The following is a 21,061-nucleotide window of genomic DNA, read 5'->3' on the forward strand; positions in this document are numbered from 1 at the left end:
ACACTTTGGAGGAAATAATAACAAATGTGATTACTATCTCAATGGAAACAAATTAAAACATGCTACCGTGCAAAGGGACCTGGGGGTCCTTGTGCATGAGACGCAAAAGCCCAGTCTGCAGGTACAACAGGTGATCAAGAAGGCAAATGGGATGTTGGCCTATATTGCGAGGGGGATAGAATATAAAAGCAGGGATGTCTTGATGCACCTGTACAGGGCATTGGTGAGGCCGCAGCTGGAATACTGTGTGCAGTATTGGTCCCCTTATATGAGGATGGATATATTGGCATTGGAGGGAGTGCAGAGAAGGTTCACCAGGTTGATACCGGAGATGAGGGGTTTGGATTATGAGGAGAGGCTGAGGAGATTGGGTTTGTACTCGTTGGAGTTTAGAAGGATGAGGGGGGATCTTATGGAGACTTATAAGATAATGCGGGGGCTGGATAGGGTGGAGGCGGAGAGATTCTTTCCACTTAGTAAGGAAGTTAAAACTAGAGGACACAGCCTCAAAATAAAGGGGGGTCGGTTTAAGACAGAGTTGAGGAGGAACTTCTTCTCCCAGAGGGTGGTGAATCTCTGGAATTCTCTGCCCACTGAGGTGGTGGAGGCTACCTCGCTGAATATGTTTAAAGCGCGGATGGATGGATTCCTGATCGGTAAGGGAATTAAGGGTTATGGGGATCAGGCGGGTAAGTGGTACTGATCCACGTCAGATAAGCCATGATCTTATTGAATGGCGGGGCAGGCTCGAGGGGCTAGATGGCCTACTCCTGCTCCTATTTCTTATGTTCTTATGTTCTTATGTAATACAGTTTAATGTACTGTTATACTGGTTAATGCACTGTAATACCAGTTAGGGCACTGTAATACTGTTTAATGCACTGTAATACTGGTTAATGAACTGTAATACTGGTTAGTGCACTGTAATACTGGTTAATGCACTGTAATGCCAGTTAGGGCACTGTAATACTGTTTAATGCACTGTAATACTGGTTAATGCACTGTAATACCAGTTAACGCACTGTAATACCAGTTAATGCACTGTAATACTTGTTAATGCAGTGTAATACCAGTTAATGCACTGTAACACCGGCTAATGCACAGTAATACCAGGTAATGCTCTGTAATACCGGTTAATGTACTGTAATACTGGTTAATGCACTGTACTACTGGTTAGGGCACTGTAATACTGGTTAGTGCACTGTAATACTGTTAATGCACTGTAATACTGGTTAATGCACTGTAATACCGGTTAGTGCACTGTAATACTGGTTAGTGCACTGTAATACCAGTTAATGCACTGTAATACTGGTTAATGCACTGTAACACCAGTTAGGGCACTGTAATACTGTTTAATGCACTGTAATGCTGGTTAATGCACTATAATACCGGTTAATGCACTGTAATACTGGTTAGTGCACTGTAATACCAGTTAATGCAGTGTAATACCAGTTAATGCACTGTAATACTGGTTAACGCACTGTAATACTGGTTAATGCACTGTAATACGGGTTAGTGCACTGTAATACTGGTTAATGCACTGTAATACCGGTTAATGCACTGTAATACCAGTTAATGCACTGTAATACTGGTTAATGCACTGTAATACTGGTTAATGCACTGTAACACCAGTTAGGGCACTGTAATACTGTTTAATGCACTGTAATGCTGGTTAATGCACTATAATACCGGTTAATGCACTGTAATACTGGTTAGTGCACTGTAATACCAGTTAATGCAGTGTAATACCAGTTAATGCACTGTAATACTGGTTAACGCACTGTAATACTGGTTAATGCACTGTAATACGGGTTAGTGCACTGTAATACTGGTTAATGCACTGTAATACCGGTTAATGCACTGTAATACCAGTTAATGCACTGTAATACTGGTTAATGCACTGTAATACTGGTTAATGCAGTGTAATACCAGTTAATGCAGTGTAATACCAGTTAATGCACTGTAATACCAGTTAATGCACTGTAATACCGGTTAATGCACTGTAATCCTGGTTAATGCACTGCAATACCGGTTAATGCACTGCCATACTGGTTAATGCACTGTAATACAGGTTAATGCACTGTAATACCAGTTACTGTACGGCTGGGTCACCAGCAGAGATCTTGAAAAATTATTCCATGAGTATAATTGCTGGCTCGGCCAGCAACTACTGCTCCGCCCCCCCCCCCCCCCCCCCCCACCCGCCCCCCCGTTCCCATAATTGCTCTTGAGAAGGTGGCGGTGGGTCCAGTCTAACAGGAACATCCTTTAGCTCCCAGCCAGATTGATCTGTGGTTGCACTACTGAACTATTCTCGGTGATGGACATTGAAATCTCCCACCCAGAGTACATTCTGCACCCATTTCACTCTCAGTGCTTCCTCCAAGAGCGACACAGCGGCACAGTGGTTAGCACTGCTGCCTCACAGTGCCAGGGACCCGGGTTCGATTCCTGGCTTGGGTCACTGTCTGCGTGGAGTCTGCACGTTCTCCCCGTGTCTGCGTGGGTTTCCTCCGGGTGCTCTGGCTTCCTCCCACAGTCTGAAAGGCGCGCTGGTTAGGGTGCATTGGCCGTGCTGAATTCTCCCTCAGTGTTACCCGAACAGGCGCCAGAGTGTGGCGACTAGAGGAATTTCACAGTAACTTCAATGCAGTGTTAATGTAAGCCTTACTTGTGACTAATAAATAAACTTTAATCAGCAGGAGGTTTCCTTGCCCATTTTTGACCTGACATCATAAGATATCATGGGGACCAGAGTCAATTTTGAGGACTCCCAGGGCAACCCCCTCCCTGCTAGTGAGACAGGATGTACCCAGGAATTGTGATGGTGGTGTCTGATAGAATGAATGATAGAAACCCTACAGTACAGAAAGAGGCCATTCGACCCATCGAGTCTGCACCGACCACAATCCCACCCAGACCCTACCCCCATATCCTTACATATTTACCCACTAATCTCTCTAACCTACACATCCCAGGACACTAAGGGCAATTTTTAGCACGGCCAATGAACCTAACCCGCACATTTTTGGACTGTGGGGGGAAACCGGAGCACCCGGAGGAAACCCACGCAAACACGAGGAGAATGTGCAAACTCCACACAGACAGGACATTATCATAGAATCATAGAGTCCATACAGTACAGAAGGAGGCCATTTGGCCCATCGGGCCTGCACCAATCACAATCCCACCCAGATCCTATCCCCATAACCCCATACATTTACCCTAGCTAGTCCCCCTGACACTAAGGGGCAATTTAGCACAGCCTATCCACCTAACCCGCACATCTTTGGAGTGTGGGAGGAAACCGGAGCACCCGGAGGAAACCCACGCAGACACGGGGAGAACGTGCAACCTCCACGCAGACAGTGACCCAAGGCCGGGAATTGAACCCGGGTCCCTGGCGCTGTGAGGCTGCAGTGCTAACCACTGTGCCACCGTGTCGGAAGGTATGATTCCGCAAATATGGCTACGTCAGGCTATTGCTTGGCTAGTCTGTGAGATAGACGGGGCAGTGGGGGGGGGACCTTGCAGGGTCAACAGGGCTGGGTCTGCCATTGGCTCCAGCACCTGTAAGTGGTTCAAAATCCTAGAACTCCCTAAGCGCACTGTGGGTATACCTACATCACTTGGACAGCAGCGGTTCAAGAAGGCAGCACACCCACCACCTCCTCAAGGGGCAACTGGGGACTGGCCTCACACACATCCTGTGAAAAAAGGAACAAAAAAACACTCGACTGGTTAACCAGTGAGAGGAAGAATTGGTTTCCTCTGATTACATTCACTGGAGTTTAGAAGAGTGAGAGGGGATTTATCTATCTATCAGTGTCACAAGTAAGGCTTACATTAACAACGCAATGAAGTTACTGTGAAAATCCCCCAGTTGCCACATTCCGGCACCTGTTCGGGTAACACTGAGGGAGAATTTAGCACGGCCAATGCACCCTAACCAGCACGCCTTTCAGACTGTGGGAGGAAACCGGAGCACCCGGAGGAAACCCACGCAGACACGGGGGGAACGTGCAGACTCTGCACAGATGGTGACCCAAGCTGGGAATCGAAGCCGGGTCCCCGGCGTTGTGAGGCAGCAGCGCTAACCACGTGCTACCGTGCCAGACAAAGCAACCTGCAGGTGCACACCCGTGTTTAGATCCAGGCTAAATCCCCAGCCACTGACACCCACAACTGGTGTCACTTAATTGTAGGCGTTTTCTCTCTCTCTCTCTGCGGGAGAAGAGAATGGAAATCGCGTTGGCCAGCAATGATTTACTGTAGAACACAGCGTGGAAACCAACAAGACAAAAAAAAATAGATAAAATAAACAGTGCGGCCTTAAATCAATTCCTTTGGGTGGATTGAGTTGAGCTGCTGTGATAAACCCTGTCACCAAAAAAAACTCTCAGCACCCATTTATTTCACTTCCTCATTAGGGTTGGGTGTGCAAAGTCCACACCGCAGTTCTGTGATCTGCTTTATTCCAGTACACACACAGGGACAATGTGGAACTGCTCTGGGAGCAGCAATGAAGGGGTTCTCCGGCAAGCTGACCTCCAGGCAGCTTTCTGAGTTGGAGTTGGTGATTTATTCTTTTGTCTGCCGGCGTGTGAGTGAGTGAAGCCGACACTGGAATGGGTCCTAGTGATAACTGCTGGCTGCTGCTGTTACTGACACTGATCCCAGCCTGGGTAAGATAACTCCAATCTCATTCAATCTTCAAACCTCGCCACTCAAAGTCTTCTCATGTGTCACTCTCTCTCTCGTTGTTTAACACCAACGTCAGTTATTTATTTCAAGGGAGTTGGATTTGGTGAAGTTTATCTGTTAAGTTTTCATCGAGGTAGAGAGAGGGGAGAGGATTGATGTATATTGCAGAGGAGGGAGAGTGAGTGGGGTGAGAATGTTAGTGAGGAGAGAGTGGGGTTGAGAGTGAGGGGGGGGGGAAGTGAGAGTTAGCAAGGGGAGAGTGAGGGGGGGAGTGAGGGTTACAGAGTGGAGAGTGAGGGGGGGGAGTGAGGGATAGTGAGGGGAGAGCGACGGTTACAGAGTGGAGAATGAGGGGGCGTCAGGGGGAGAATGAGGGAGGAGAGAGAGGGGGAGAGTGAGGGGGGAGTGAGGGGAGAGTGAGGGGAGAGTGAGGGGTGAGTGAGGGGTGAGTGAGGGGAGAGTGAGGGGGTGAGTGAGGGAGAGAGTGAGGGAGAGTGAGGGGGTGAGTGAGGGGGTGAGTGAGGGGGGAGAGTGAGGGGGGAGAGTGAGGGGGGAGAGTGAGGGGGGAGAGTGAGGGGGAAGAGTGAGGGGGGAGAGTGAAGGGGGAGAGTGAGGGGGACGAGTGAGGGGGGAGAGTGAGGGGAGAGTGAGGGGGGAGAGTGAGGGGGAAGAGTGAGGGGGGAGAGTGAGGGGGGAGAGTGAGGGGGGAAGACTGAGGGGGAGAGTGAGGGGGAGACTGAAGGGGAGAGTGAGGGATAGTGAGGGGGTGAGTGAGGGGGGAGAGTGAGGGGGAGACTGAAGGGGAGAGTGAGGGGAGAGTGAGGGGTGAGTGAGGGGGAGAGTGAGGGGGGGAGAGTGAGGGGGGGAGAGTGAGGGGGGAGAGTGAGGGAGAGTGAGGGGAGAGTGAGGGGGAAGAGTGAGGGGGGGAGAGTGAGGGGGAGGAGGAGGGGGAGAGTGAGGGGGGAGAGTGAGAGTTACAGATTGGAAGTGAGGGCAGAGTAAGAGTTACAGGGTGGGGAATGAGGGAGGAGTGAGGGGGGAGTGAGGGGGCAGTGGCGTAGAACATGTTTTTTGGCATTTTATTTAATATTTATACCCTGTGGTGGTTTTCCGAATAGAATTGCTTCGGCCTTTCCAAACCCGGGCCGCTTCATCCTGGGTCAGTGTGAAGCTCTGGCGGGGATTGCTGGATGGGTTAGGGTTAGGGTTAGGGCAGACACACTTCCTGTCGAGGCAGCTTCAACTGAAGCCTTCAACCGGAAATGAATTCGACTCTTACCTGAGAAGGAAGCAACATTACAGGGTGAAGGTGGAGAATGGCACTAATTGTTCATTGGGCAAGCACATATGACGGGCTGAATGGCCTCCTCCTGAGCTAGAATGATTCAATGTTAAATTACCCTTGGTGTAAGAGGGAAGTGTAATCACCAGTGGAATTCATTGGCACCTTGTGCCATTGTGACTGGAGATAAATTAATTAAATGGAGAAGTTAATGATTAAGACTGAGGAATTTCCTGGCAGAAGGTGCCAAACCACATCAACTAATTGCGAAGGAAATGTTTGCAGGACTGAAGATTCTTGGGATGGAGGTGCAATTGGCAAAGGGTGGCATTCAGTACCCATCTCTAGTTGTCCTGAGAAGGTGGCAATGGGCCCTCTTCCTGTTGAGTAGGAGGCCTGGTCTTTGTGGTGATGTGACATGGGTGATTTCAGAGGGTCCGTTGCGTCGCCAATGGGACTGGGGTCACCTTGGGCCATTCGAGAGGCAGCATAGTCACTTTATCACTGAGGAAGCCATCACGACATTCTGTAAACTGTCCAACCTTTCCCCAGCTAGGATCTACAGCAAATTGCAGACTTACTCCACAAGACCATTGGCCAGTGGAAAATGCTAGAAAAACTCAGCAGGTCCGGCAGTATCTGTAGAGACAGGAACAGAGCTAACGTTTCGAGTCTGTACAGCTCTTTCTCGGCAGAACCACAGAATCATAGAATCCCTACAGTGCAGAAAGAAGCCATTCGGCCCATCGAGTCTGCACCGACCACAATCCCACCCAGGCCCTATCCCCATAACCCCACATATTTACCCTGCTAATCTCCCTGACACTAAGGGGCAATTTAGTATGGCCAATCCACCTAACCTACACATCTTTTAAAGTGAGAGGGGAAAGATACAAAAGTGTCCAGAGGGGCAATTTTTTTACACAGAGGGTGGTGAGTGTCTGGAACAAGCTGCCAGAGGTAGTCGTAGAGGCGGGTACAATTTTATCTTTTAAAAAGCGTTTAGACAGTTACGTGGGTAAGATGGGGATATGGGCCAAACGCGGGCAATTGGGACTAGCTTCGGGGTTAAAAAAAAAGGGGGCAGCATGGACAAGTTGGGCCGAAAGGCCTGTTTCCATGCTGTAAACCTCTAGGTCAACGGACCGTCACATGCTCTGCCCCTCGCCCGCCCACTCCGATTCCCGTGACGGGTGGGCAGGCCGGTAAAATTCCAGCTGGAATGTTAGCTCTGTGGCCGGAATTCTTCGACCGTTCACGCCAGCGGGATTCTCTGGTCCCGCTTGCAGTGAACGGAGATTTGGCCATGCTCTCTGTCCTCGCTGACAAGGGACGGGCGGGCAGTGAAGGGGCCGAAGAATTCCGACCGGTATCTCACTCCGCTGACAATCGCAGAGATTCTTTCAGTATTTGTTGTTTTTATTTCAGATTTTCCAGCAACTGCAATGTGGTGATTTCATTTTAGAATCTAGGTGCTGTGCTCTTTAAAACTCCATCAGAAAACTCACTGAAACTACTCTCAAAGTGCTTTCTTGATACGAAAAAGGAAGCTCAGTTAGGGGTTGCAAAGGCTACTTCTGCTCCCGATTCAGGTCAGCACTGTGCATGTGTGACCTGGAGTTACTCGAGCTCGACTGGGATCAGATTTGTCCCGTTCTGGTCCCCGCTCGGCACTTTTCCTCTTTAACCTCACGTGGACGCTGAGGGTTCCACAAAACGCGTGCCGGCGTGGGGTGCTGCGGGGTCTCTGCGGTCACACCCACCTTACCGGTTGTCACAGGGGTCCGAGCCGGTTACCAGTGGCAGTGTGACTCTGCTCAAACGTAACAACATTACCGAGCAAAGATGAAATAAATTGACAATGATGAGGAACTGAAACCTCGAGAGGGGGGGGGGGGGAGAGTAAGAACTGTTGGGTGCAAATCTAAAATTAGACTCAGTAGCTGAGAACAATTAAAAGAAGAATTTATAGCCAACGATAGATTCAGTGTTTAGGATGGGGGGTGCCACTTCAGTTATCAAGCGTGGAATTTGACAGACCCTCCCGCCGGTGGGATTTTCCAGTCCCGTCGAAGTCAATGGACTCGTGGATGGCTTGCCGCGAATTTCACAGTAAATTCATTGCAGTGTTAATGTAAGCCTTATTTGTGACTAATAAACTTGAACTTTAAACTTTAAACTTTTAAACTTTAAACTTTTTCTGGCACCTACCGCACCCCCCCCCCCCCCCCCCCCCCCCACCTCCCCTGGCAACAGGACTAGATGATTCCGCCCAAAGGAGTAATCTGGCCCCCTTGTGAATCAACGATCATAGAATGTTCTTGCTCTCGAGAGAGAGTGCAGCGAAGGTTTACCAGGCTGATTCCGGGGATGGCGGGACTGATGTATGAGGAGAGATTGACTAGGTTAGGATTGTTTTCGCTGGAGTTCAGATGAATGAGGGGGGATCTCATAGAGACTTATAAAACTCTAACAGGACTAGACAGGGTAGATGCAGGGAGGATGTTCCCGATGGTGGGGGGAGTCCAGAACCAGGGGTCACAGTCTGAGGATTCAGGGTAGACCATTTAGTGCAGAGATGAGGAGACGTTTCTTCACCCAAAGAGTGGTGAGCCTGTGGAATTCATTACCACAGGAAGTAGCTGATGCCAAAACATTGAATGTATTCAAGAGGCGGCTGGATATAGCACTTGGGGCGAATGGGATCAAAGGTTATGGGGAGAAAGCAGGATTAGGCTATTGAGTTGGATGATCAGCCATGATCGTGATGAATGGCGGAGCAGGCTCGAAGGGCCGAATGGCCTCCTCCTGCTCCTATCCTCTATCTTTCTATGAATCATAGAATGTCTACAGTGCAGAAGGAGGCCATTCAGCCCATCGAGCCTGCACCGATAACAATCCCACCCAGGCCCTGTCCCCGTAATGCCACGTATTTATCCTGCTAATCCCCCTGACACTACGGGGCAATTTAGCATGGCCAATCAACCTAACCTGCACACCTTTGGAGTGTGGGAGGAAAGCGGAGCACCCGGAGGAAACCCACGCAGACACTTGCAGACTCCACGTAGACAGTGAGCCGAGGCCGGAATTGAACCCGGGTCCCTGGCGCTGTGAGACAGCAGTGCTAACCACTGTGCCACCGTGCCTATTGAAGATGCTTTGGTTGATCGATAAGGTTAACAGACAGGAGCAGTGGTAAGCCCAGTCTGGTAAGCCATTCAATGGCTGCCCTTATTGTGACCTTTTATAGAATCATAGAATCCCTACAGTGCAGAAGGAGGCCATTTGGCCCATCGAACCTGCACCGACAACAATCCCACCCAAGCCCAGTTCCTGCCCAACAAAGCTCCGTCTCCCCACCCCACAGCCTCCCCCATAACCCTCGGCACAGGAGTGGACCATTCAGCCCCTTGAGCCTATCCTGCCATCCAAGTGTGTCACAGCTGATCAAAGATTTACTTCTCGCTCTGAGATCCTCAGCGCTTTTCAATCTCCAGGTGCTCCTATTAGTCAAATGTATTAAAAGTAACGCAAATGAGACCCACTTCCCTAAATCTCAGACGCATTTCCTGCCACACTTTCGCTGTCTTGTTTTATCTGATGCATCGCTCATTGTAAAATAGTGTGTCTCTGGGAGTAATGCCATGGGAGATTGGCAAATAGTATGGTAACACGTCCGTGCCTTAGAGACCATAATACTGTAATATGGCATGCAAATATGGCAAAGTTGTAATGCAAATATTTTTGCTTAATGTGGAGGGGGAGGTTGCTTTAGATGGCAGGTCTTTTGAGAAGGCAATTGTTTGCCATTGAGAACCTAACAGAACATTGAGACCTCCAGCTGGGCCTGTGTCCATGGTAAGGTTGGAGGTTGCCCCAGAATCAGGGGATGAGAGGGAATTTACACTGTAGCAAAGCTTTTTCTGGGAGTGTATGATCATAGAATGGTTAGGGTGGCATGGTAGTTAGCACTGCTGCCTCACAGCGCCAGGGACCTGGGTTCGATTCTGGCCCTGGGTGACTGTCTGTGTGGAGTTTGCACGTTCTCCCCGTGTCTGCGTGAATTTCCCCCGGGTGCTCCAGTTTCCTCCCACAATCCAAAGATGTGCAGGTTAGATGGATTGGCCATGCTAAATTGCCCCTTATTGACCCAAGATATACAGACTATGTGGATTGGCCATGCTAAATTGCCCCTTGGTATCCAAAGATGTGCAGGTTAGGTGGATTGGCCATGCTGACTTTCCCCTTAGTATCCAAAGATGTGCGGGTTAGGTGGATTGGCCATGCTAAATTGCCCCTTAGTGTCCAAAGATGTGCGGGTTAGGTGGATTGGCCATGCTAAATTGCCCCTTAGTGTCCAAAGATGTGCGGGTTAGGTGGATTGGCCAGGGTAAATTACCCTTTAATGTTAGGGGCATTAACAGGGTGGGACTACAGGGATAGGGCCTGGGTGGGATTGTTGTTGGTGCAGGTTTGATGGGGGCCGAATGGCCTCCTTCTGCACTGTAGGGATTCTATGATACATCACAGAAGGAAACCATTTAAAAATATATTCTTTTATGGAATGTGGGCATCGCTGTTTAGGCCAGCATTTGTTGCCCATTCCTAATTGCCCTTTGAACTGACTGGCTTGTCCCCATTGTTGTGGCTCTGGAGTCACATGTAGGCCGGACCAGACTTCCTTCCCTAAAAGACATCAGGGAATCAGATGGGTATTTCCGACAATTGGCAATGGGTTCATGATCGCTGTTACAAACTACATTCCAATTCCAGATTTAATAATCGAGTTCAAATTCCACCAGTTACCTGTGGAATTCTTTCCCACAGAGGGCTGTAGAGGTTGGGTCATTACGTATGTTCAAGGCTGAAACAGACAGCTTTTTAATCAGTAAGGGAATCAAGGATTGTAGGGATAAAGCAAGAAGTGGAGTTGAGGATTATATTAGATCTCATTGAAGAGAGGAGTAGACTCAATGGGCCGAATGGCCTATGTCTGCTCCTACGTCTTGTGGTCTATTCTGGGATTTGAACCCGTGTCCCTCAGAGCCTGGGCCTCTGGATTACCCAGCTCAGTGACTTTCCCACCATGCCACCCTCTCCCCAATCAGGCCATTATGTCCGTGCTATCCCTCTGCTGGAGAAACTCAGTTGATCCCACTCCCTTCTCCTGCAGCCTACCACTTTCAATTCTTCAATGATCCAATTCCCTTGGAAAGCCTCGATTGAACCCGCCTCCACCACACTCCCCGGCAGCACATTCCAGATCCTAACCACTCGCTGCAGTTAAAAATAAGCTTTTACCTCGTGTTCACAGAATCATAGAATCCCTACAGTGCAGAAGGAGGCCATTCAGCCCATCGACCCTGCACTGACAACAATTCCATCCAGGCCCTATCCCCATAACCCCATGTATTTATTTTTATTATTTATTAGTGTTAGAAGTAGGCTTACGTTAACGTTGCAATGAAGTTACTGTGAAAATCCCCGAGTCGCCACATCCGACGCCAATTCGGATCAATGTAAAATTGCCCCTTAGTGTCCCAAAATGTGTAGGTTATGTAGCGGGGTAAATATGTGGGGTTATGGGGAGAGAGCGGGGGATGGGCCTAGGCCTAGGTAAGATGCTCTGTCATAGAGACAGTGCTGACTCGATGGGCCAAATGGCCTCCTTCTGCATTGCAGGAATTCTCTAATTTCATTTAAGTTTAAGTTTATTTATTAATGTCACAAGTAGGCTGACATTAACACTGGAATGAAGTTACTCTAAAAATCCCCTAGTCGCCACACTCCGGCGCATGTTCGGGTACACTGAGGGAGAATTTAGCACTGCCCAATGCACCCTAACCAGCACGTCTTTCGGACTGTGGGAGGAAACCAGAGGAAACCCTCGCAGACTCCACACAGACAGTGACCCAAGATGGGAATCGAACCCGGGTCCTTGGCTGTGTGAGGCAGCAGTGTTAACTATTGTGTCACCGTGCCAACCACAGGGCTTGATCCTACTGCAGGTATCTGTGCTAAGAACCCAACTGTTCACATCATATATTAATGATTTGGACGAGGGAAGTGAGTGTATTATCTCGAAGTTTGCAGATGATACAAAGTTGGGTGGGAGGGTGAGCTGTGAGGAGGATGCAGAGTTGCTTCAGCGTGAATTGGACAGGCTGAGTGTGTGGGCATATGCATGGCAGATGCAGTATAATGTGGATAAATGTGAGGTTATCCACTTTGATCGCAATAATAGTAAGGCAGATTATTATTTGCTAGGGTGTAAATTGAGAGAGGTGGATACTCAACGAGACCCTGGTGTCCTCGTGCATCAGTCGCTGAAAATAAGCGTGCAGGTACAGCAGGCAGTAAAGAAGGCAAATGGTATATTGGCCTTCATAGTGAGAGGATTTGAGTATAGGGATAGGGATGTTTTGCTGCAATTGTGTAGGGCGTTGGTGAGGCCACATCTGGAGTATTGTGTGCAGTTTTGGTCTCCTTATCTGAGGAAGGATGTTCTTGCTATAGAGGGAGTGCAGAGAAGGTTTACCAGGCTGAATCCTGGGATAGCAGGTCTGTCATATGAGGAGAGATTGAGTCCAAAAGGATTATGTTCACTGGAGTTTAGAAGAGTGAGAGGGGATCGCGTAGAAACTTATAAAATTCTAACAGGATTAGTTAGACAGGGAAAGTTCAGAAAGAATGGTCCTGATGGTGGAGGAGTCCAGAACTGGGGGTCATAGTTTGAGGATAAGGGGTAAACCTTTTAGGACTGAGGTGAGGAGAAATTTCTTCACCCAGACGGTGGTGAATGTGTGGAATTCACTCCCGCAGGAAGTAGTTGAGGTCAAAACATTGTGTGATTTCTCGAATAAATTAGATATAGCTCTTGGGGCTAAAGGGATCGAGGGATATGGGGGGGAAGGGGGGGAATCAGGATATTGAATTTGATGATCAGCCATAATCAAAATGAATGGCGGAGCAGGCTCGAAGGGCCGAATGGCCTTCCCCATGCTTCTCGTTTCTATGTGAGCCAAAAGGCCGAGTAGTGAACCTCTGAGGAGTTAAGGTCCCAGTTGAAGATTACCCTCGGCGATGAAACTTTATAGAAAGATTTAGCACCTTTCTCAACTTCAGGATTGCTTTACAACCAATGAAATAGTCTTGAAGTGCAGTTCCTGTCATCAACATAGGAAATCTGATTCTTTTTCATTTGTGGGACATGGGCCAGCATTTATTGCCCATCCTTAGTTGTCCTTGAAATTGAGTGGCTTGCAGAGAGGCAGTTGAGAGTCAACCATTTTGCTGTGGCTCTGGAGTCACATGTAGGCCAGACCGGGTAAGGACAGCAGATTTCCTTCCCTGAAGTGACATTAGTGATGGGTTTTTCCGACAATCGACAATGGTGTCATGGCAGATTCTTAATTCCAGATATTTTTTTATTGAATTCAAATTCCACCATCTGCCGTGGCGGGATTCGAACCCAGGTCCCCAGAACATTAGCTGAGTTTCTGGATTAATAGTCTGGTGAGAAGACCACTAGGCCATAGCCTCACCAATGTAGTGCAAACCTTCCGTACAGCAAGCTTGACAAACAGCAACGGAATGAATGATTGAACAACCTGTTTCTCTCGTGTTCAGTGACAGATAAATGTTGACCAGGGAAACTCCCCAAATCTTCTTTGAAATGTTGCCTTGGGATTTTTACACCCACCCAAAAGGGGAGAGACTCAGTGGGCCCTTATTTTACCATTTTGATTCTAAGTGTTGGGCGGACTTGAAACTGGGTGTTTCAGATCCGCCTTTTAGACCCGTTCTCAGGCGCCCCCAGACGCACTCTGACTGAAAAAATATCAGCGAGTCCGAATCGTGCTGCGCAAGACTGTGGGCGGGGCTTAATGCGCCCGAAACCCTGCAGCTCCGCTCGGAGCCTCCAACTGCGCATGCGCAGAAAAAATGATAGAATGCGGCTCCCCTGACATATTGCACCCTGCCCGGATAATGCCTCTCCCTGACCCCCACAGACATTTCCCCACCCCCACACCATTACTGACCCCCTTATTCCCCCCCACCCCCTCCCGCCACCCAGACTGATCGCGGCCCCCTGCCCCCCTTCCCCCCCACTGTCACAGGCAGAGTCACAGCGGACCCCCCCCTTCCCCCCCACTGATCACAGGCAGAGTCACAGTGGACCCCCCCCTTCCCCCCCACTGATCACAGGCAGAGTCACAGCGGACCCCCCCCTTCCCCCCCACTGATCACAGGCAGAGTGGCAGCGGACCCCCCCCCCCTCTTTCCACTCACTGATCACAGACAGAGTCACAGCGGACCCCCCCCCCTTCCCCCCCACTGATCACAGACAGAGTGGCAGCGGACCCCCCCCCTTCCCCCCCACTGATCACAGGCAGAGACACAGCGGACCCCCCCCTTCCCCCCCACTGATCACAGACAGAGTTACAGCGGACCCCCCCCTTCCCCCCCACTGATCACAGGCAGAGACACAGCGGACCCCCCCCTTCCCCCCCACTGATCACAGGCAGAGACACAGCGGACCCCCCCCTTCCCCCCCACTGATCACAGACAGAGTTACAGCGGACCCCCCCCTTCCCCCCCACTGATCACAGGCAGAGACACAGCGGACCCCCCCCTTCCCCCTCACTGATCACAGGCAGAGACACAGCGGACCCCCCCCTTCCCCCCCACTGATCACAGACAGAGTTACAGCGGACCCCCCCCTTCCCCCCCACTGATCACAGGCAGAGACACAGCGGACCCCCCCCTTCCCCCTCACTGATCACAGACAGAGTTACAGCGGACCCCCCCCTTCCCCCCCACTGATCTCAGGCAGAATGGCAGCGGACCCCCCCCTTCCCACTCACTGATCTCAGGCAGAGTGGCAGCGGACCCCCCCCTTCCCCCTCACTGATCACAGGCAGAGACACAGCGGACCCCCCCGTTCCCACTCACTGATCTCAGGCAGAGTGGCAGCGGACCCGCCCCTCTTTCCACTCACTGATCATAGGCAGAGTGGCAGCGGACCCCCCCTTCCCCCTCACTGATCACAGGCAGAGTGGCAGCGGATCCCCTCCTTCCCCCTCACTGATCACAGGCAGAGTGGCAGCGGACCCCCCCCCTTCCCCCTCAACTGACCTCCAGCAGAGAGCCGTTGGATGCTCGACACTTACCTCCTCACTAACTGGAGCACCTGAATCGGACTTTTGTGGAGCATGTCTGTTTTGCGCCGAATCTGGATGGGCGAACGCGGTGGTAAAGGGGGAGGTGCCGTTAAGGTTGGGCGTGCAGCCCATTAAGTCAATTTTAATGCATGCCAATGCATTTAAATGGCCGTCGCGCCTGTTTTGGGCGCGGTCCCGATCGTGGCCATTTTTGGGCCTTGGGAAAAGGGGAACTGATGCGGAGGTGGATGCGGATCGCGCTACTCACCTTGCGCCTGACTTTACCACGTTTCCACGCTCGAAAAGGGGCGCAACCTGATGGTAAACCCAGGCCCAGAATGTGTCATCTGAAAGATGGCACCTCTGACTGTGCAGCACACTCCCTCAGTGCTACATCGGAGTGTGGGCTTCGAACTTTGCTCTCAAGTCTTGGAGCTGGACTTGAACCCACAGCACTGACAAGGGGATACTTGCTACAGCTAGTGTCAAAGGCTAAAGAAAAGGAACATAAAACTGATATTGCAATGCATCTATTAAGCAAGCTGCTGGAAGCAAATGGAAAGTTGTTGTAGAGATATCCAGAGAGAAGGTCATATCAGCCTGTAAACATGTTACATGCTGGGAATTGCAATGAACGTTAATACTCAAAATGGCAGCATTTAATGGGAATAGACCAATGGTCTACACTTCCCGCTGCCTCGGCAAAGCAGCCAGCCTAGTTAAGGACCCCACGCACCCCAGACATTCTCTCTTCCACCTTCTTCCTTTGGGAAAAAGATACAAAAGTCTGAGGTCATGTACCAACCGACTCAAGAACAGCTTCTTCCCTGCTGCTGTCAGACTTTTGAATGGACTTACCTCGCATTAAGTTGGTCTTTCTCTACACTCTAGCTATGACTGTAACACTACATTCTGCACTCTCTCCTTTCCTTCTCTATGAACGGTATGTTTTGTCTGTATAGCGCGCAAGAAACAATACTTTTCACTCTATGTTAATACATGTCACAAATAATAAATCAAATCAAATCAAATGGTTAAAATGAGAGTTCTTCGCTTCCCACTCATTCTTTGAATTGATTTGATTTGATTCACTATTGTCACATGTACTGGGATACAGTGAAAAGTATTGTTTCTTGCATGCTATACAGACAAAGCATACCATTCATAGAGTACATAGGGGAGAAGGAAAGGAGAGTGTTGTGAATAAAAGCCTTTATTCCCGGGTACGTCCTAGCCTCCCGTGTGAATCAATCGCGCATCAGTTACGTTAACCTTTGGGTTGGGAGAAAGGAGAATCATTATCTGGGTAGGGTTGCCAACTGTGATTACATAAGAACATAGAAGCTAGAAGCAGGAGGAGGCCATTCGGCCCTTCGAGCCTGTTCTGCCATTCATATTGATCATGGCTGATCATCAAATTCAATATCCTGATTCTCCCTTCCCCCCCATATCCCTTGATCGCTTTAGCCTCAAGGGCTATATCTAATTTCTTCTTGAATCAGACCATGTTTTGGCCTCAGCTACTTTCTGTGGCAGTGAATTCCACAGATTCACTCTCTGGGTGAAGAAATTTCTCTTCACCTCTGTCCTAAAAGGTTTACCCCTTATCCTCAAACTATGGCCCCCGAGTTCTGGACTCCCCCACCATCAGGAACATTCTTTCTGAAGCTAACCTGTCCAATCCTGTTAGAATTTCATAAGTTTCTACGAAGAGCCCGTCTCGCTCTTAAATTTGATTTGATTTATTATTGTCACATGTATTGGTATACAGTGAAAAGTATTGTTTCTTGTGCACTATACAGACAAAGCATGCCATTCATAGAGAAGGAAAGGAGTGCAGAATGTAGTGTTACAGTCATAGCTAGAGTGTAGAGAAAGATCAACTTAAAATAAGGTAGGTCTGTTCAAAGGTCTGATGGCAGCAAGGAAGAAGCTGTTCTTGAGTCGGTTGGTACGTGTCCTTAGATTCTTGTATCTTTTTCTCGATGGAAGAAGGTGGAAGAGAGAATGTCCGAGGTACATGGGGTCCTTGATTATGCTGGCTGCTTTGCCGAGGCAGCGGGAAGTGTAGACAGAGTCAATGGATGGGAGGCTGGTTTGAGTGATGGACTGGGCTTCGTTCACAACTCTTTGTAGTTCCTTGCAGTCTTGGGCAGAGCAGGAGCCATACCCAGCTGTGATACAACCAGAAAGAATGCTTTCTATGGTGCATCTGTAAAAGTTGGTGAGAATCGTAGCGGACACACCACATTTCCTTAGTCTTCTGAGAAAGTAGAGGCGTTGGTGGGCTTTCTTAACTATAGTGTCGGCATGGGGAGACCAGGACAGGTTGTTGGTGGATACATAAAAACTTGAAGCTCTCGACCATTTCTACTTCGTCCCCATTGATCTAGACAGGGGCATGTTCTCCTTTACGCTTCGTGAAGTCGATGACAATCTCCTTCATTTTGTTGACATTGAGGGAGAGATTATTGTCATCGCACCAGTTCACCAGGTTCTCTGTCTCATTCCTGTACTCCGTCTTGTCATTGTTTGGGATTCACTCCACTACTAAATCTATTCCGAGAGGTTTCATCAAAAAGTTTACCCCCACACTCTGGCCATTAGTCGGCCAACACATCCATCCTTGTGACGTACAGCCTTCCCAAACCAATTGGAAAGGAAAAAGATTCAATACCCAATTGCATGATGTTTGACTGGCAGCCCAGTCAATGGCCAACAGCCATTTTCTAGCTGCCACTAGGCGATGGCCTGGTGGTATTATCGCTAGACTATTAATCCAGAAACTCAGCTAATGTTCTGGGGACCCGGGTTCAAATCCTGTCATGGCAGATGGTGGAATTTGAATTCAATAAAAATATCTGGAATTAAGAATCTACTAATGACCATGAAACTATTGTCGATTGTCAGAAAAAACCCATTGTTGTTTTCTTTTGAACATTTCTCCCCACCAGATAAAATTTTTTAAATTCATTCATGCGACATGGGCAGCGCTGGCTGGGCCAACATTTATTGCCCATCCCTAGTCACCCGAGGGCAGTTGAGAGTCAACCGCATTGCTGTGGCTCTGGAGCCACATGTAGGCCAGACCAGGGAAGGACAGCAGATTTCCTTCCCTAAAGGGACACTAGTGAAGTACAAACCAAAAGGCATGTCTCAGTGTAGCGTACTACACTGGGACATGCCCCTTGGTTAGTGCTACACTGGGACATGCCCTTTGGTTAGTACTACACTGGGACATGCCCTTTGGTTAGTGCTACACTGGGACATGCCCCTTGGTTAGTACTACACTGGGACATGCCCTTTGTTTAGTACTACACTGGGACATGCCCTTTGGTTAGTACTACACTGGGACATGCCCTTTGGTTAGTACTACACTGGGACATGCCCTTTGGTTAATGCTCCACTGGGACATGCCCCTTGGTTAGTACTACACTGGGACATGCCCTTTGGTTAGTGCTACACTGGGACATGCCCTTTGGTTAGTACTACACTGGGACATGCCCTTTGGTTAGTGCTACACTGGGACATGCCCTTTGGTTAGTGCTACACTGGGACATGCCCTTTGGTTAGTACTACACTGGGACATGCCCCTTGGTTAGTACTACACTGGGACATGCCCTTTGTTTAGTACTACACTGGGACATGCCCTTTGGTTAGTACTACACTGGGACATGCCCTTTGGTTAGTGCTACACTGGGACATGCCCCTTGGTTAGTACTACACTGGGACATGCCCTTTGGTTAGTAATACACTGGGACATGCCCCTTGGTTAGTACTACACTGGGACATGCCCTTTGGTTAATGCTCCACTGGGACATGCCCCTTGGTTAGTACTACACTGGGACATGCCCCTTGGTTAGTAATACACTGGGACATGCCCTTTGGTTAGTACTACACTGGGACATGCCCTTTGGTTAGTACTACACTGGGACATGCCCTTTGGTTAGTGCTACACTGGGACATGCCCCTTGGTTAGTACTACACTGGGACATGCCCTTTGTTTAGTACTACACTGGGACATGCCCTTTGGTTAGTACTACACTGGGACATGCCCTTTGGTTAGTACTACACTGGGACATGCCCTTTGGTTAATGCTCCACTGGGACATGCCCCTTGGTTAGTACTACACTGGGACATGCCCTTTGGTTAGTGCTACACTGGGACATGCCCTTTGGTTAGTACTACACTGGGACATGCCCTTTGTTTAGTACTACACTGGGACACGCCCTTTGGTTAGTACTACACTGGGACATGCCCTTTGGTTAGTGCTACACTGGGACATGCCCCTTGGTTAGTACTACACTGGGACATGCCCTTTGGTTAGTACTACACTGGGACATGCCCTTTGGTTAGTACTACACTGGGACATGCCCCTTGGTTAATGCTACACTGGGACATGCCCTTTGGTTAGTGCTACACTGGGACATGCCCCTTGGTTAGTAATACACTGGGACATGCCCTTTGGTTAGTACTACACTGGGACATGCCCTTTGGTTAGTACTACACTGGGACATGCCCCTTGGTTAATGCTACACTGGGACATGCCCTTTGGTTAGTACTACACTGGGACATGCCCTTTGGTTAGTGCTACACTGGGACATGCCCTTTGGTTAGTACTACACTGGGACATGCCCCTTGGTTAGTGCTACACTGGGACATGCCCTTTGGTTAATGCTCCACTGGGACATGCCCTTTGGTTAGTGCTACACTGGGACATGCCCCTTGGTTAGTACTACACTGGGACATGCCCCTTGGTTAGTACTACACTGGGACATGCCCCTTGGTTAGTACTACACTGGGACATGCCCTTTGGTTAATGCTCCACTGGGACATGCCCCTTGGTTAGTACTACACTGGGACATGCCCCTTGGTTAGTAATACACTGGGACATGCCCTTTGGTTAGTACTACACTGGGACATGCCCTTTGGTTAGTGCTACACTGGGACATGCCCTTTGGTTAGTACTACACTGGGACATGCCCTTTGGTTAGTGCTACACTGGGACATGCCCTTTGGTTAGTACTACACTGGGACATGCCCTTTGGTTAGTACTACACTGGGACATGCCCTTTGGTTAGTGCTCCACTGGGACATGCCCTTTGGTTAGTGCTCCACTGGGACATGCCCCTTGGTTAGTACTACACTGGGACATGCCCTTTGGTTAGTGCTCCACTGGGACATGCCCCTTGGTTAGTACTACACTGGGACATGCCCCTTGGTTAGTAATACACTGGGACATGCCCTTTGGTTAGTAATACACTGGGACATGCCCTTTGGTTAGTGCTACACTGGGACATGCCCTTTGGTTAGTGCTACACTGGGACATGCCCTTTGGTTAGTACTACACTGGGACATGCCCCTTGGTTAGTACTACACTGGGACATGCCCTTTGGTTAGTACTACACTGGGACATGCCCCTTGGTTAGTACTACACTGGGACATGCCCTTTGGTTAATGCTCCACTGGGACATGCCCCTTGGTTAGTACTACACTGGGACATGCCCCTTGGTTAGTAATACACTGGGACATGCCCTTTGGTTAGTACTACACTGGGACATGACCTTTGGTTAGTGCTACACTGGGACATGCCCTTTGGTTAGTACTACACTGGGACATGCCCTTTGGTTAGTGCTACACTGGGACATGCCCTTTGGTTAGTACTACACTGGGACATGCCCTTTGGTTAGTACTACACTGGGACATGCCCTTTGGTTAGTACTACACTGGGACATGCCCTTTGGTTAGTACTACACTGGGACATGCCCTTTGGTTAGTGCTCCACTGGGACATGCCCCTTGGTTAGTACTACACTGGGATATGCCCCTTGGTTAGTAATACACTGGGACATGCCCTTTGGTTAGTAATACACTGGGACATGCCCTTTGGTTAGTGCTACACTGGGACATGC

The 21,061-nt window shown here is 49.4% G+C and overlaps 1 protein-coding gene across 2 annotated transcripts in view; it reads left to right on the forward strand.

The window, feature by feature from the left end:
* The first annotated feature begins 4,493 nt into the window (after positions 1-4,493).
* The window catches only part of LOC144509045 (receptor-type tyrosine-protein phosphatase H-like), a 105,303-nt gene continuing 88,735 nt past the window's right edge, over positions 4,494-21,061 (forward strand). For both annotated transcript variants that reach the window (XM_078237326.1, XM_078237327.1), the window contains exon 1: positions 4,494-4,685. In XM_078237326.1, the coding sequence (XP_078093452.1) occupies positions 4,629-4,685 (57 nt within the window). In that variant the 5' untranslated portion in view covers positions 4,494-4,628. The remainder of the gene's footprint in view (positions 4,686-21,061) is intronic.

Source organism: Mustelus asterias, chromosome 21 (assembly GCF_964213995.1).
Source record: "Mustelus asterias chromosome 21, sMusAst1.hap1.1, whole genome shotgun sequence".
Lineage (NCBI taxonomy): Eukaryota > Metazoa > Chordata > Chondrichthyes > Carcharhiniformes > Triakidae > Mustelus > Mustelus asterias.